This window comes from Castor canadensis, chromosome 2 (genome assembly GCF_047511655.1).
Source record: "Castor canadensis chromosome 2, mCasCan1.hap1v2, whole genome shotgun sequence".
NCBI lineage: Eukaryota > Metazoa > Chordata > Mammalia > Rodentia > Castoridae > Castor > Castor canadensis.
Window position 1 is genome coordinate 21,629,324 of NC_133387.1, and position 19,099 is coordinate 21,648,422.

The 19,099-nt window shown below is 35.8% G+C and overlaps 1 protein-coding gene across 3 annotated transcripts in view; it reads right to left on the reverse strand.

The window, feature by feature from the left end:
* The window catches only part of Exoc4 (exocyst complex component 4), an 826,621-nt gene extending 816,705 nt beyond the window's left edge, over window positions 1-9,916 (reverse strand). For all 3 annotated transcript variants that reach the window (XM_074062803.1, XM_074062797.1, XM_020169325.2), the window contains exon 1: window positions 9,765-9,916. In XM_074062803.1, coding sequence (XP_073918904.1) covers window positions 9,765-9,850 — 86 coding nt within the window. In that variant the 5' untranslated portion in view covers window positions 9,851-9,916. The remainder of the gene's footprint in view (window positions 1-9,764) is intronic.
* Between the last annotated feature and the right edge of the window lie 9,183 nt (window positions 9,917-19,099).

The window sequence follows — 19,099 nt, forward strand, 5'->3', positions numbered from 1 at the left end:
TGTGAGATGTTAATGTAGTGGGAGTTAACAGCACATAAAGAATATGCCATGCAGTAATTCTGTAATTTGGTAGAGAACCTTACTTCCTACCCTCTTCCCCTTATCATATACATACATAAATTGAAATGCTTTCTTTTTCTTTTATTTATTACTCTTTTATTTTGAGATGCTAGAAATCAAACAAAGGAACTCAAGTCTGCTAGGCAAGCATTGACCTGTATTCCCAGCCCCTACATATACATTTTTATGGAAATTTACAACCATGTAAGGGCATTACGAGACTTGTCAAAAAAATCCAACTTCAACAATTATCAACACATTCCAATCTTGCTTCATCTCTACCACCACTGAATCTAACTCTCCTCCTCAATTACTTTGTTGCAAATCCCAGACATAACTTTTATTAGTATATATTTCATTATATAAGCATACACCTTAAGAATAATGCTTTTTTTTAAAAAACATACCCATAACATCATTATCTCCACTTTTAAGAAATTAACAATTTCAGTTGGCTTTTCTATTTTATTTCCAATTAAATTCTGTTCTAAGGACTACTCAAACTTTATCAAGCTTTTGAATCACCTAATACTCTCGTTAAAATGCAGACTCAGGTCAAGTGGGTCAGGTACTGAAATTGTACATTCCTAGCAAGCTCTCAAGTGATATTTTGAGAATAAGATATTGTCTACATAATATTTAGCACAATGATAGACACAAGTTTTAAATTAAAGTAATTCTTTTGAATTATGTTCTACTCTACCTCTGGCAAGAGCTTTTAAAAAGAACAGAAAAAAGTTCTCATAAGAATCTTGAAATGCTTTTCTTTTTTTACCAGCAGTGTCAAATGTAACACAAAAATTCTCTTTTATTACTTTGTATTAAATTGTGAGTTCCCATGTTTTTCAAGGCTAAATCCCCAAAATATAAAGGGCTAGCTACTACTACAAGGACCAACGTCATAAAGCATTTCAAAGCCTGAAAGCAGTTAACAAAAATACAAGAAGCAGCAAAGTACAAGACTATTGCAAGCATTCAAATGTAAACAAAAACAAAACAAAAAACAACTAAAAAACTCTAAATACTGTGCTGCCCAAAGGAAATCCATGTTAAACCTCAAACCAACAATTTATAGCTCTACTGCAGGTGTTAAATAAACAAAACATAACTATATCTTTAAAGCTAAAGAAACATAAGCATGCATAATAGTTTCAAACATTTCTCAGAAGGAAGAGCTCCTGACAAAGTGCTCAAGGAAGAAAAGGTGCTCAATTGTTTAATACTATACAAAATAAGAAAGACTTGAGAAATCTAGTTTACTTTCATGCCATAACTTCAAATAGCACATGTGACTATCTTCCTCTCAACCATATATGCAACACAAAATAGTACCAAGGAAAGCTACTCTTTAAAGATATCTTTAAAAATATGAAGGATCAATGGACTTCTACTTTGGGCATAGATGGAATAACAGAAAATAAAATACAGCAATTAACAAACAAATGTGGTTTCAAAACACTGGACACTAAGGCTCTTAGTTTGCAAGGCAGTAAAAGAGAGGAAAGAGAGCTATGCAGAGGCCCTGCACACCTGTGGGCTCAGATGAGTTTCTCTAGGCATCAAATGAGTATTGATCAGCACACCTGTGGCAGGTACCCAAGACCAGGAAAAGAATAACCTCAAAGGATTAGAGGGAACCATGATCTAAACTACAAAGGTCTGAGATAATGCCTATTCCAATCTCAGCAACAGAGAAAAGTCTCACAATTCATAGAGCATTGAGTGGAGAACTCTAACGAATTTTGCCAGAACAGTGAGACAAAATTAGCCCTACACTAAGTGCTGTTCTCCTCCTAACCAGTAAAACAGTAGAACAAAACCTGAAAGAACCAAATTGTTTCCAAGTAACTTAACCACATTCCAGAACAAACCTCAATACTTCTTATAGGAACACAAACATATCCAAAAAAATAGAATTATAAAATTTACAATATCTATCATCCAATCAAAAAGCACAAGGCACATAAAGGAAGGGAGAAAAATTAACTGAGGAAACTAACCCAAAAATAACACAGGTAATAAAATTAATAAACAGGGATATTAAAATAGTCATAATACCTGTATGTTATACTTTTAAAAGGTATAGGTAAGATTAAAGATGTAAAAAAAGAGCTTTAGGACATATAAAAAAAGCCTTAAATCAAAGCTCCAGAAATGAAAACTACAGATCTAGTATAAAAATTACATTAGGTCAAGGGTAGGGATATAGTTCAGTGTACAGCACTGTCTATCAAGTGTGAGGCTTAGAGTTCAATTCTCAGCAAAACAAAAAAAATTAGGAAAAAAACTCACATTAGATGGAAGTAACAACAGATTAGGAATAGCAGGAATGAATACTAAACTTAGAAGCATAGCGATTTTATAAACTATGCAAAATAAAACAGCAAGAGAAAAAAGTATGGGAAAAAAAATACTAATGTCACTAGTAAACTTTGGCACAACCTGAACTAGCCTAAAATACTTGAAAGATAAATCTGACCAGAGACATGTAAGACGGAGGCACTGAAATCTACAAAAAACAAAAACAAAAAAAAAACCTGCTGAGAACAATTAAAGAAGAATTAAATGGAGACACATCCCTTTAATGCAGCAGAAGGCTCAATACTGCTAAAATGAAAAATATTCCATATTAGGCTGTACATTCAATGCCAACCAAAATCCTAGCTGGTTTTATTACTGAAATCAACTAGCTCATTCTAAACTTCACATGGAAATGCATCAAACCAGGAAGGGCTTACACTCTCTGTCTTCAAGACTTACAAAAGCAGTAATGAAGACTGTGTGTATATCTTCAACATAGATAAATATGAATGGAACACACTACAGAGTCAAGAAATAGACCCACATATAAAAGGTGAATTAATTTTTGACATGTATGCAAAAGATAAATTCAATGAGGAATAGTCTTTTTAACAAATAGATTTAGAACAATCAAATATCCTAACACAAAAAAAATTGTACTGGAAAAAAAATGACAGGGGAGGAACATTCTAGGATGCTAGAAGCACTGTATATCTTCATCTGGACAGGTAAAAATTCATCAAGTCATATTCTTAAGATTTGCACACTTTTATATATATAAAAGTATAATATGTATTTTACATACATACTACATGGTATGTAGTGTGTGTGTATATACACATATATATATATATATATCACCGCTACGTATTACTATATTTGTGTGTATACCTCAAAAAGGAGGACAAATAAAGTTAGTGTACAGAGTAAAAATCCAATTTCATAAAGAATTATTTTTATTTCTGTCTATCCATTCAACATTTCATACACACACAGACACACACACACACACAAATATTGTAGCAGCAGGGGCAGGGCAAGTGTTAGAATTAGGTTTGCCTAATATCAATGATGGTAACTCACAAAAAATAAAATCTGGAATAGAGTTGGGAGCAGTGGCTTATGTCTGTAATCCTAGTTACCTGGAAGGCAGAGACTGGGAGTTTCAAGAGCAGCCCAGGCAAAAAAAATCTAGAGACCCCCATCTCAGTCTCAATCAATAATAGTTGGGCATGGTGCTGGTCATCCCAGATGCATGGGAAGTGGAGGTTCAAGGGTCACACTGACCTAAACAGAAATACAAGACCCTATTTGAAAAATAACTAAAGCAACAAGGGCTGGGTACATGGCTCAAGTGGTAGAGGTTCTGCCCAGCAGGTGGAAGGCCCCAAGTTCAAACCCTAGTACTGCCAAATAAATTGGAATAATTCTTTCTTTTTACTTTTATCTTCACTATTTTTGTATTTTCATTGTTGACATTCTTTATCATAAGTGGTATTTTTATAACAGAGTGATTTTTGTTTTACACTGGAAGTACAGGAAGTACCAGTGGCTAATCCTGGAGTAAGAGTCTATGAGAAGCTAGGCATCATCGTAAATGCCCTATGATCCCAGCACATGAGACACTGAGACAGAAGCGTCAGTTCAAGGCCAGCTGAGGTTACATAGTAAGCCCCTGTCAAAAAAAGGATAGGGAAAGGAAAGGAAAGGGAAGGGAAGGGAAAATAAGAGGAAAATGAAAAGTGGAGAAGGAATATAGTTAATTTAATACTTGTTCTCTATAATTTTCTGCATATTCTTAATTCTCCCACATAAAACTGTACTTCACTTATATAACTGCATGAGCAATATTAAAATTTCTGTTATGCTAAAAATGTTACCTTTGTTATAATTATGACTATTAAACTTTTGTATGTACAGGACAAGATGTGTAAGAAAAACCTATAAAAGAAAACAGGTAATATTTTGGGAAATGAGATCACTGGACAGTGCTCCTCTTTTATGACAATACTCTTACAAGTTTATACAATATAATTTTTATAAAGAACAAGAAGGTTTATCCACATACCATGGACTCTTTGATTTGCTTGTTTGTAGTCTTTTAATATAATAAATGTTTTAGGGGTGTTATTTTATATTTTTTATAACACACAGCATACATATATTTAAATCTAGCTTTTCTTTAGCTTTAAATAATCAAATAATTGTCATCTTAATTCAGCTTCACAAAGTGTCCTGCTCATAAAGATGACATCTTGACTTGGGCAGGATATTTCTGATAGAAAAATAACATTATATTCTGGTTGCTATCTGGCAAAGTTATTAAAAATCAAGTTTCTAACCAAAGAAGCTAAGATACTAGAAAGGAAGAAATGAACATCTGAGTGCCTCCTCTATGCCAAACCATGCTAGGCAGTTTTATGTACTCTTATCTCATTTAATGTTCCCCCAAACCACAGCAGATCATATTATCATTCCACTTTACAAACAAGAAACTAAGACAGGGTGCAGGGTTTAAGCACCTGATACAAGGTTATGTGAGTAATATGTAAGTTCCTAGCTAACTTTATCAAACTATATACTGTACCTCTCACCAACAAGTGTGACCCTTTTTTTAAATCAATAAGTAATGGTTTAAAAAACTTAACCATATCACCCAATACTAAAACCATATACCTCAAAGTTTTCAAAAATTCCAAATGTAACAATTACCCAAGAGGCTTGAGATCAAGACATGGGTCCCCATGATATTAATTTTGCATGTTCACTGAGAATATGGGAATTTCCCCTCATTTCTACATATGTTGTCAGGTGTGCCAGGACTTCCTAAAAGTCTACAAAGTGTTTAGTCAAGGCATTTTGCAAATTGTAATTTTCAAACAACATTGCATCACTAGTGCCAAGGCTCTGTGGGGTACAAAGTGAGCCATAACCTAAAAACCATGAAATGAGCTCAAATGAAGAGAGGAGATGGTGCTGGACGCAACATGAATACTTAACACAACTTCCAGGATCCACCTCAGACCAGATTGACCAGGTTCCTTTCCTGCCACAAACTGTCATGAACCTCAAAGCTATCTGTTCAAAGCCTTGATCAAAGCCTGGACCCCTTCAACAAACTTCACTTTGAATTAACTAAAGGCTGACCAAATACTCTCTGAGGAGGAAGGAAATTTAACAGGTATCTATAATAAAAGATTTCCTGAGGTTTTGAAATTCTAACATCTGAGAAGACATAAAAGTTGATGAAAATGTGAGCCGCCAACTGCCTTCAACCCTCCTTGACATCTATGGCTGGAACCTGTCTACAAAAGCTCTGCTCCATGGTTTCCATGGTTTCCATTCGGGTGTCCTTAACTCACACCCAAAGTCTGTCTCACCAATTACACTGGCTATTACAGGCCAACTTACAAAGAAGAGGACAACATTTAATTGGGAAGAAAGTCACCTAACAGTAAGTGGTAGTCTCATTTCCCAATTAAAAACCTGACAAAAATCACAAACATAAAATAACATCTCCAAAATGCTTTCTTGCTTATTTCCCACATAGAAAGGTTGTCTCCTCCAACTTCATCAAACAAAAGGTTGAGGATGGGGGTGGGGGGAGCGGGTCATTAGAAAAGAAGGAAAATGCGTGTGTGTGTGTGTGTGTGTGTGTGTGTGTTAAAACTGTCTAGATTGTACATCAACAGATAATTAGGACTCTGTCCACCCAATGAGTTCTGTTTTAAAGGGCTGGTGGCAAAACTTAAACCCAACACCTGTCAGTTAGCAGCAGCCTCCAACAGACTAAATCCCAAGCACCATCTGTTTCCTCATCAAAGCCCTCCTCATAGATCTGAGGACCTCAGTAAAGCCCTGGGAGTATACCCTTTCAAACACCTGATTGTCCTGGAATATTTTTACTCTTTTAAATTGATTACAATTTTTTATGTATGAGTCTCAAGATACTTTAAAAAATGTATCAAACATAATACTTGTACTACAATTACATCATCTTTAAATTATTTTGGCTTTAAAGTGACAGACTAGCATACTAGCAAAATAAAGCCATAGTTTAATTATTTAGTATCATAAGGGGAAATAGTGATAAGATGTGATACTCCTTCCCCTTGTCAACACCTACTCTGCATTTACATTAAACTTTGTCTACCTGTATTTTTTTTAAATCCAATATTAAGAGATGTCTACAACAATAAATGCTATTCCAACTATTAGGAACAGCATTTTAAAGGCAATATAAAATGTTATAATACACAATATAGTATAGAAATGTCACTTTCACATATCTGAGCAAGAGAACTAAAGGAGAACTTTATTATTAAAAAAATTGCTGTGATATAAAAAGTAATAATAAATAAAGCTAGCTGGCTGCTGAGGGATCACGTTTATAATCCTAGCTACTTAGGAGACTGAGACTGGGAGGATCAAGGCTCAAAGCCAGTCCAGGCAAAAAGTTCATGAATCCCCATCTCAACCAATAGCCAGGCATAGTTCACCTGTTATCTGAGCAGTCATCTGAGCTACAGAAGGAAGTGTAAAATAGGAGGACTGCAGTCCAGGCAAAGGAGAAACCCTATCTCAAAAATAATCACAGTAAAGAGGGATAGAGACATGGTTCAAGTCTCCCTAGCTAGCATGCAGCCCTGAGGTCAAACTCAAGTACCACCAAAATAAAAAACTTTTTAAAAGATAAAGCTAAACTGATCCAACTTTTTAAAAAAATGGTGGACTCTATCACTAAGAAGTAACTTAACCTACTTTGTAACAAAATGATAGGCCCATGGAAAGAGAACTGGCATGTACCAGGTACATCTTCATAAGCATATGATGGGTTTTCCTTTGTAACAGTGGTTGCCAAAACAACCAGGCAAGCTACAGTCTTTGAGAGAATTTGTAGGGGAAAGGTTAAGGATAGAATGAGGGGATTAAAATGTACACAAAGAATTAAGAATAACGAATACAATATTGAGAGAAGGGTAACATAAAGGATACAAATTGAACAGATATACAGAGCAGTAACTTCAGAGTGACAGCACAATTTGCTAATAAGAAATATACCTTCCCCTGACCTCAAATCCCAAACACCAAAGTCATATTACTAAGCTCTCATTTACTACCACTGTTCATAAATTTTAAACCACTAGTTAAGTACAAAAGCAAATCTTGAAGAAAACAAGGAGAGTATTGGCAACATTCTCATTCCAAAGCCAAACCGTACCATGACTCAAAGAAAGGTGGAAATACAAACAACACTTCCGCACCGAAAACATCCAGCCTTATGTTCATCTGTAGCCATCTACCCAAGTCTTTACTAAACTTGCCCAGAATGCTACGTCTGGACACTCCCTAATACGGCGCTTGTAACAAAAACTTAAGCTCAATGTGTCATTCCAGTACCCTGAGGTGGTCAAGGATGAGGAAGAAAAAATGAAAAGCAGTAATACACAACAGAAGTCAAAGTAAAAGATGCCTAGACCAAAATCATGGTCATAAAGTGAAGGAAAAATATATGGGCATAAGAGATGGATGGATAACCACAAAATCATATTACACACTAACCAGGAGTAGAACACTCTCCCTGGAGGTAACAAACAAATGGGCACCAAAGGCAATGCATGTCTCTGAACCAGTATTAGTCAAAAAAGCTTTTGGTTGGTTTTCATGCTCTTTTAAAGATAGAACATTTAGGGTAAATTTAACAAACACTGAAGAAAACTGACATTTAACATAAAAGAAATGCAAAAAGTCTAGAGTTAAGAGCACACAGAGGAGAATGGTACTTTTGTACACAGTTGTTACTTTCCCTAACCCTCCCTTCACTTTCATTGGAAGTAACCATTCCTTCTATAACATTCGTGAATTTCTGTAACACTTCATCTGTCTCTTCAAGTCTTATGTCAGACTTTTCATAAACATTTTACCCCAAGTAGAAATATACTCTCCTCAAGGGGAATATCATATCTGACTTGCCTTTACAAAACTCAGGGCATTCACTCACTCACCCAACAAGTATTTATTAAGTGTGTAATAAATGCCAGGCACAATGCTACAAACCACTACTAAATAACTATTGTTTAAGTGAATGCTGATTATAAGGCAGAAAAATATGTTCAAAAAAGAATCCAAATAAAATCATGTATTACAATTCCACGGAGATTTAAGATGGGAAACTACAAATATTCTGGTTGGAATTTTAGTATCATGAGCTATATCTACACTTAATGGTATTATCAAAGCAAGAATGTGATGTGGTAGACACCCATAAGAACAGTGCTTCCTTTACAAGGCCTAACAAGATATTATCTTCATGCAAGAGACTTAATCTCTTACTTGTAAAATAAAATTAATAATGATTTAATAGGCTATTATCTCAAACTATAGTTCCCTAAATAATATCTGTAAAATGGGTCTTTATCAGTCCACGAAAGATAAGTTGTTTTAAGTTTGATATATTCACTCATTCAAGTGCTTACCTAAGTACCAGATACCGTTGGGCCCTGGGTTTTAAAAAGATCATCAGGACTCTGCAAGAGCCCTCCAAAATTTGAGCAGAGCTGGGAAGAAAGAGGTGTCTCATGAAAAATATCAAAGTTGAAATTCAAATGCCAACAACATGAAAACGTGTCATAATGCATTTTATTCAGGTTGCTTTTAGTCATTCCCTGTATTATCTTTACCCAGGCTCAAACTATTTCACTTCTTTAAAAGGATCCTAAAAGGTCCACCACTGCCACTCTTACCCTAATATTTTAGAGGGAGAGAGGAATGCGTATAGGAGAATTTTAAGTTTGTTTCGTTTGGTTTTTAAGGAAGAGACTTGGACAGCAAGGCAGGAAAGGGCAGAACAAAGATGGGAAACAGATGTGTGTCTTCAAACCAACAGTCCTATCAGCGCACTGCAGATTCTTGTCTTGGAGGCTTTGGCCATTCACAGGTGGCGGAAACTGTCCAGAGTTAGACAATCTGGGACACGTGACACGAGTCTCGGACTTCTGGGCCTTACACCAGAGTCCAGGAACCAAGACGCCTTTCTCAATGAGCACTGCTACAGGTAATCAATCAACAAATGTTTTATGAATCAATAAACACACCTTCACCTGGCTTTCTCTACCAAAGCCGAACTGCGTCCTGTAGGGCTCTGAAATCCTATCAAGGGCTCTGCCCCTAAAGAAAATACCGTGAGGCAGGTCTCTTCCCTCTACGCCCAATCCCAGAGAAAAAAGGGGGACAGTACTGTGGCCGAAAAGCGGTTAACTGCTGGAGCCCTGGGGAGGGCCTGGGGGGAGGCAAGGAGGAAAGAGAAGGGTCGGCAGGGTGGAACCCAGCTAACCCTCTGCATTCCAAAGCGTAGGTCAAGCCGCTGCCCCCTGTCCCCTGACCCTACCTCCTGCCTCCCTCACCTGATCACAGAGATGAGCAGCCCCGAAGGGTCTTTGCTTTTGCTGACAGTGCTTCTGTATTTCCCACCAGCTGCTTCTGCCGCCATCTTGGTAGTGGAGGAGCCACTTGACAGACCAAGGCGAACGTAAACTCTGTAGTTCACCCTGCTGGGATATCTACCAATGGGAAAAGAGAAGCCCAGAGGCGCGGAAGTGAAGGATCCAATCACTGAAGGGAGGAGGCGGGACTGAGCGGCCAGTCTCTAGGCCATGGCGCGCGCGTTTGTTCTAAGCAGTCTGGGATTTGTAGTTCTCCTTCCGTCGCTCCTGGACTCACTAAACCAGAAGCAACTTCAAGCGAGGTAATAAGCCTCTTCACTTGTATCTACTCAGATCTTGGTCTTTTTTCAGTTCACTGGCTTTTTTAGTTCAAATGCTGCCAGGCTGTTAGTCAAATTTATATGATGGTGCCAAAATGTATATGCATATAATGGGTTCTATGCCTGATATATATGTGAAGTTTTAAACCAATCAAATGCAAAAATTAATAGAATCAGAAATACTTTTTTTTATGTTTTCATAAACTAAGTATTTCTAGATTCGTATTATGTGTGTGTTCAATTTTTTTTCCGATGTACCTGTTTTCCCAGATAATGAGGGGAAAAAAATAAACACTGGAACATGCAAATGAATATCGATAAAAGACAACAGAACTGAAAAACAAAATTCACCAGATTTCAGATTCCTTTTCTTTCCAACGTAAATAAAATACAGATAATGATAATGCACATTTGTGCTTTATTAACAGATTTACTGGTATAATATTTCCTGCATTTTGATATCTGTTGGCCTAGTCATTAATTGCAAAGACTAAATGAATGAAAAGCCAATATTAGAATACTTATAGAAAGTGGGTAGATTGAAGAACAAGAAGAATAATAAATATTGAGAAAGTAGTAGGGATGTGACTTTTCTTAGTAACAGTAATTTTGGAGAACTTCAGAGATGAATACAAAATAGACTGGCAAGAGGTGCTGGAGATGTAGAGCAATAAGCTCAGAACACAGCTACCTTTGTTAAGTGGACATCAAGCTGACAGAAGTTCATACGGATTTTTGGAAATTATATATGTATATAGATTCAGATATTTCAAAGTGTTCATAGCATTCAATCCAATCATTCCAGGCCTAGAGACTTTGTTCCTAAAGAAATAGAGATATTAATAAAATATTGAAATTGTTGACACAACATAGAGGTGTTAAATAAATTATGGAAAGTTAGCATGAGAAAATTACATACAGCCACTTGAAGTCATAATTTTAACAGTTTCTGATTGAAAGAAAAAATTCATGGTATAAGTGCAAAAAGCAGGCTATAAGTTAAGTAAATCATAGAGAAAAAACAAGGCAGTCAGCCCTAATGGTTAAGAATGCAGGCTGGGGAGAGAGGGAACATATAATCACTTGATGCAGAAAAAAATCTTTTGTCAAAATTCAACATGCTCACATAATAAAAACACTCAGAAAACTAGGAAAAGAAGAGAACTTCTTAAGCATAATAAAATTTTTTTTTCAAACAACCTCCTGTGAACATCAAGTATAACACAAACGGAAAGCATTCCCACTAAGAGCAGGAACCAGATAAGGACACCTACTTTCAATTCTTCTGTTCAATACAGTACTGGAAGTTATCTGTGTCAGTTAAGTGAAGTTGTTTGAGGCACAACAGTGTGGGTAAGTTTTCACTGTTTCTTTACATTCTTCTGTTGTTTCCAAAACTTACACACAGAAACAAACAGAAGTAATTTTTAACAGCAAGAATTACATGAATGCCAAAAATAATAGACTATTTTTTCAAATACTGAAAATGTGATCAAGTGATAACTCAATTAACACATCTAAATTAAATCTTCATTCAAGAAACTGTTTTGAAGCTGTAAAAATTAAGGGGGAAGAGAAAAAGTGATTAAGAAGAGTAAGATATAGATGAGATAAATTTATCAAAGTATATTATATGCATATTATAAATACTACATTGAAACTGCTTTATGCAATTATTTTATGCTAATGAAATTTTGAAAAGAAAGAAACTGTTTTGATTGTTCTTCCTTCACATCCCACCTCAGAAACATTTTGCCAAATACATCTTTCATCTTCACAGAACATGTTTTTACCATTACCCCTGTTCTAGGTGAACTTCCAGAGTAACTCCAAACTGCTACCAGACTGTGAAAAGAATTCTTTTAATTCTATGGAAAGATTGGCAACCTTCAGCACAGGCTCCCAAACTCAACAGGCTACTTGGAACCAACTAATGCTTATGAACCTCTAAGAGACTAATTATACACTCTTCTGGGTGGAGATGCTGACAGGGAAATCAAAGAAAAGAAAATGTAGAAATAACCACAAACCACAACATCTACTAAATGCCTAAAGATAAGTGCATAAATGTCAGAGATGTCTTAATGGGAAATAATCAATGAAGGCTGGGATGATTAGAGACGACTTCAAGGTGAATTATAATCACACTAAATAAAAAATAGAATAGGACATAAGTCCCCAAAGAGGAAAAGAAGGGCATTCTTGATAAGCTAAGAAACAACATGAAAATATGTCCCATGTTCAAGGATATAATTTTCCTGTAATAAATGGTTCATTGACAAGACATGGTATCATAAGGTAAACAGACATATAGAGATCATCTGAGAAAAGACCATGAACCCCATGGCCAGACATTGGATATGTTTGTGCAATCAGGGCAAGAAACAGTATATGTGCAGGTCTTGTTTTATGTTGTCTATTATTTTGTAAAGCAGGACAGAGTGTTTTTTATTATTACAATGGTAAATATACCCAGAGGCTCTTAAAGACACGGGAACATCCAATTAAATTTAAATGCTTTGACCTTTTTGGATGAGCAGCTCTATATAAATCCAGGATATTGATATTCTTATTATTGTAGATAAATGAAATGTGTGAGTAAGGCTAGCTCAGCAGCTGAATGGCCTCCCTGAGATTCATAAAAAACGCCAAGACCTGGGTGTCTACAGAAAACCCAGCACAGACACAAATGTGAAAACAAGTGTTTTGCAACTCAGCCATGGGGATAGTACTCATGAAAAGGGCTATTCATGCCATCAACACAGCCTACTCAGGAAAGTCAGCTCAGCTAAGACATAAAAAATGCACTTTAGGCATGGTTGAATAAATCAAGGCATGGAGTAGAGATTAGAAATTGAAGGGAAAAGTCAATGATATTTTCATCATAGAAAAAGCAACTATCTTATTTTATTCAGGATTTAAATTTTCTGCCAGCTTTCTCAGTTACATTGGTTTAGATAAATCTGAAATAAATGTAAGCTTAGTTTGAAGATATACACATATTGTATTCTGTTTGTAGGGAAAAGTAGAGCACACTAGGCTATATCTCTTCCAAGTTAATTTTATTGGCCATATTCTCAACCATATGCCTGGTTCACACACTGTCTGATAGGAGAATGGTGGGTTAATCTTCATATTGCAGTTAGGTTTCTGAGTGTTTTAGGACATTGGTCAAAAATAGTGTTTTCAAGAGTAAAGAACAAGAACCAAGCATGGTGGCTCATCTGTAATCCCAGCTACTTGGGAGACAGAGATTAGGAAGATAGTAGTTCAAAGCCAGCCTGGACAAAATGTTAGTGAGACCTCATATCACCAAACTAGATGGGCATGGTGGTTCCCATCTGTGATCCCAGCTATGAAAGAGGAATAGGTAGGAAAACTGTGGCTCAAAGCCAGCCCCTTGGGCAAACACTCAAGACCCTACCCAAAAATTAACTAAAGCAAAAAGGGTTGGGGGCATGGCTCAAGTGGTAGAGCTCTTGCCTAGGAAGTACAAAGCCCTGAGTTCAAACCCCAAAACAAAATTTAAAAAAATGTTCAAAGAAGCATGTCCTTTGTTTCTAGGAGTCATAAGCCTATCTGCTGGTAGCAACAATCTCCCAGCTTCTCTCTTGTACTCATCAACAAACACTGGATTATAGACACCTCATGTAGCCAAATACCTTTAAGCATCCTCATCAAACCTGAAATACACCTCCATGGTCTGCCATCCCCACTGGCTTCTTCACCTGTTTTTCCTATTTCATAAATAACTCAAAATTATCTCTCCAATGAGGAGGATGGAGGCTCAAAGGCAGAGCATATGCTTAACAGCCACAAGGCCCTCAGTTTGATTCCAAGCACCACATATAAAAAACAAGAATGTGTTCATTTGAAAAAGAAAGAAATCTACAAAACTAAAAGACAACCTACAGAATGGAGGAATATGTTTGTAAGTCCCATATCTTATAATATTCTAGTATCCAGAAAATGTAAAGAATTGTTGCAGCTCAGCAGTAAAACAATAAACAATTCAATATTTAAGATGAGCAAAAAATCTGAACAGACATTCCTCCAAAGAAAATATACAAATGGTCAATAATCACGTGAAAAGATGCTCACCATCATTAGTCCTCAGGTAAATGCGAATCTAAACCATAATGAGCCATTTTACACTCACTAGATTGCCTTAATTTTTTCTAAAAAAAAGGAAAACAAACTTGAGCGTGTATGTGAGGAAATTGAACCGAGGCACATTAATGGTGGGAATACAAAATAGTGTGACTACTGTGGCTCCTTAAAAAGTTAGTCATAAAATTAGTGTCTAATCTAGCAATTCTACTCTTCAGTAAATACCCAAAAAATTTGACAATGTGTTGTCAACACACATTTGTTGTAGACAAAAGTTCACTGTTCACAAAAGCCAAAAAGAGGAAACAAGCCTACTATCCACCAATGAATAATACATGGATAGACGAAATGTGATCTAGACATACAATGGAACATTATTCAACTATAAAATTGGATGAAGTTTTGATAGGTACTGCAACATGAATGAATCTCAAAAACATTATGGAAAGTTAAAGCAGCCAAACATTAAAGGTCACGTATTGTAAGATTTCTTTTATATGCAATATCAGGAAAAGATAAACCCATAATGACAGAGAGTAGATTAGTGGTTGTCAGGAGCTGAGGAGGAGGATAGTATGCAAAGATTGCTCAGTGGGCACAAGATCTCCTTTTGGAGTGATGAAATGTTCTGAAACTAGATAGTGTTGATGGTGGCATAGCATTGTGAATGTATGAAATGCCAATGAATCTCACTTTCAAATGATTAATTTTATCTTATGAATTTTACATCAAAAATAAATCTGAGTCCTCACTTTAGGATCCATTAAATTATCTTTCGATTGTTCCCTAAGTTCTATCAGTTTGAAGAGCCCAGTGATGCCTCTTTTGGGGGTTTTGGAGGCAATGTTAAGATGGAGTTTTGCAATGTAGCCCAGGCTGACCTCAAACTCACAATAGTCCTGCCATAGCCTCCTGAGTGCAGGATTACAGATGTTTACCATCATTCCCAACAGACACAGCATTTCTTGAATCTGTCCCCTTCTGCACATGGCAATCCTATTGCATTGACCATGTCCTCATTCTCTTCTTTTGACTCCTTCGATCACTTCCCATTTGTTACCTCTTTTTATCCTATCATCCTCATGCCAACATACCCACCATACTGCTTCCTGAGTTATTCTCAAGTGTGAATCTGATCCTTATGCCCCTGCTTTTAAAACTCAAAGGACTCCATTGCCATGGCTTTGTTTTCAAACTGTTCGTTAGATAGATGACCAGTTCCCAACTATTCAGCTTCTTCATTAATTACCCTCAATGTATTCTACTCTCCAGCCATGTTCTGTTGTTCTTATACTTTTCTTCTTCCATGTTTTCACTCGACCTAAAATGTCTGTGTGTGTCAGATTCTACATCTGTGGCTACTTATCTTCAGGGTTGTTGTGAGTCTTAGAGATAATAAGATACCTATGAAGGACTCTTGGGTTCTTTTATAAGAAAAAGTTCCTTTCAATTCTCCTGCTTAAAATTCTGCTTTCTCTTCAAGGCCAAAGGTCAGCAGCTTTCCTGATCACTGGCACACTTGTGTGTGTGTGTGTGTGTGTGTGTACTACACATGCACTACACAATTAAACACCATGGCTCTCTTAATCCTTTGTTAGTAATAGTTAGGATATGATTGTTTATAGAGGATGTGTTTGTTTTCTTTGGTCTTGTTTATTTGTAAACTTGAGCACAAAAACATTGCTATATTCACTTTGATACCCTCAATGCCTCCCACAGAACAGGGCTCCCAGTAAGTACAAGATTTTTTGAATTGAGGCATCCTCTAAACTATTTAATTATACTATAGGGCAAAGACTGAACCTTTCAAAAACACTTGATTTTAAGGAAAATTACACCAGAGAGGCTGATAAAAGTCACCACAGTCATAGAACTAATGATAAGTGATTTAAACACAGCATTTCCTTTTGCAATTTTTAAAAGTCTTTGCCATTTCAACAGATTAATTCAAACTTAAGTTGCCTCTGGGAATAATAACAAAAACAGAAATCATTTTTGATTGGTTTATGGATTATAACTCATTTTGGTACATAAAATTAGGAGGAACATTAAAACAGAATCAGCAACATAATTTCTTACCTGAAATTTCCCATAATGTCTGGAGTAAAAGCCTCTGTTATGTTTAAGTTTTTCACATATGCAAGTAAAACTGTAGAAAATACAAAAAGCCTCATACTCATTCTGTAGAGGCTTATTGCGGAATGAAGCAAATATTCAAAATACAAAAGTCTTTGAATATTTATTTGATGCTTATTTCATTTTTAAGTGGCTCATCAGTGACAAAAGAAAAAACTCTTTGTGCAAATCAGTGAAATCATAAAATTGGTGATTTCAAGATTTCAAGCATTAATGGGTAAGAGATCACACTTCTCATTGCAATGGGTGCTAACTACAACAGCATGAACACCATTCACCTGCAGCTCTCCCAAAGGGATCCTCAACCAACCAGAGAAATAATTTTATTTGTTATGATAATGTTCTGTTGATATGCATAGTTTGGGAAGGTATCACAAAGGTACCCAGTTCACAGATGGATTGACTGTTCTATACAGATTGGTGAATCCATTCTAGATTCATAATATCCAGAATCTCTCTGCTAGCACTGGGCACTCTGCGATGGCTCCCAATGCCCTTTCTATGCAGGACAGACACTGAATAAAGGGAAAGGATGACAGAGAACATGAGAGAATATTAAACAAAAAAAAAAATCAAAAGAACCTGTGAAATCCCAACACCCAAGAGTCAGAGGCAGAATGATAATGATTTTGAGGCCAGGCTGGGTTACATAGTGGGACCCTGCCTGAAAGAAAAGAAAAGGAAAGAAGGAAGAAAGGAAGGAGAAAAGAAAAGAAAAAATGAAATACTAAAAAGGAATTAGAAAGTCCAACAGAGAAGGAAGATTAAAAGCAGTCATGGCAGAAAGAGGTAGAACAGGGCCATTCTCTTGGTGGTCATCACTGTCCAAGTCAGTAATCGTGAAATGTCTACCTCCAATTTTTAAATAAAATTTCTATATGAGAATAATATTTATTACAGAAAAAAACTTAATATTGGAGCAACAAGATGAATAAAATAATTCACAATAATTGCACTATTATTATGGACTATAATGGCTATTCAGACATAGCCATTATAACAAGAAAGAATACGAATATTCTTTCGGACTTCATTTGTGTATAATACATTTTATCTATTGCTTTCTCTATTTTAAACACTGAACAATAAAAATCTGTTTCATATGATCAAAGTACTTTATATGCATGTATGAAAACAGAATAATGAAATCCATTAAAATTGTCAAAAACAAAAAAAGGAGGGGGAACAAAAAAGAGTAATGGAGGGGTGAATATGATCAAAGTACATTATATGCATGCATAGAAATATTACAATGAAACCCTTTTGTGCAATTAATATATGCTAATTAAAATATTTGTTTTAGCAACAAATCTTCTACTAACCAGTAAGCATTTTTTAAACATAACTGAATATTATAGATTTGAACAGATAAAGTAACATTTAACCCACCTTCTACCATTGAACATTGAGTATTTTGCTTTTTTATGGTTGTATAAATAGTACAACAATGAACAATGGGGGAGCAGAGATTATCAGGTTAAATTGTTTCAGTAGATAGCTGAAAAATAGCATCCTTTACAGTACAATTTAATTAGCTCCCCCAAACCAAGTTACCTTTATTAGTGCTGTTTCATAAAAACCATTATGAAAAAAGCCATTGTGTGTGAAGGGAATGATGACACATTAAGACTTATTTACAGTTTATGCATACATTCTCTCTCTCTCTCTCTCTCTCTCTCTCTCTCTCTCTCTCTCTCACACACACACACACACACACACACACACACACACACATGCTTCTTTCCCAACAGAAGTATATGTAATGTACACCAAGGGATGTGTAAAAGACAGTCCTAACACTATTATTTATAATGTCCCCAAGCCAGGCATTACAAGAGAAATGCCCAATAGCAGTTGAATATGGAAACAACACACAATCATGTAATAGCATTAGAGCGATGAAAAAAGAAACCAACTCGAATTCACACAGCATGAGTGAATCCCAAAAATATAAAATGGAACAAAAACACAAGTGAATTTGTACAATTCTATCTGTACAAAATTTAGAAAACAGGTAAATAAGCATAACGTAAGTCAAGAGGAGCACTGGTAATATTTTTTATTACATTAGAAAAGTGAAGTTTACATGGATATTAACTTCGTGATGTATTTTTTTTATTTTGTTCTTTTATATTATATTTTACTGATGTTTCTCATGACAACAATATGTTGCTCTCAAATATATTTTTCACTTCCCTGAATGTGAATATATGCACATTGTATATAGGTATTATATGTCCTTGTAAGAAGCCCATAATATAATAATTTCTATTATTTCATGGGAGAGAACAGGTGGCTAATGGGTAGAAATGTATTTCTTAAATTTTGAAATGTATAAAAATATTATTTGCTTAAAATAATAGTATAAATAAATTATCCCAACAGCATTACCCAGCATAATAGGCACTGTTGTGGCAGAGCTGAATGCTTTCAGCATTCTTGCTTTTGCCTACTGTGTTTCACTTTATCAGTAGTGTCTTGTCCCATGGAGGTCATGGAGCTCACGATATGTTCTGCGGAGGTGATACAGCCTGTTGACTCTCAGCACCTTTGTGAGACATTCTACAGCATTTCACTCTTTCTGTTCGTTCTCCCTCTCCAGCATTCTCAGAACTCTCTTCCAATATTTCATTGGCATTTCCGGTCAAGTTCCTCAGAATTCCTACACACAGGTTAGTCACTATTACACTTCTGAAATTTCATAAAATTATTGTGGAAATCTCATCAAAC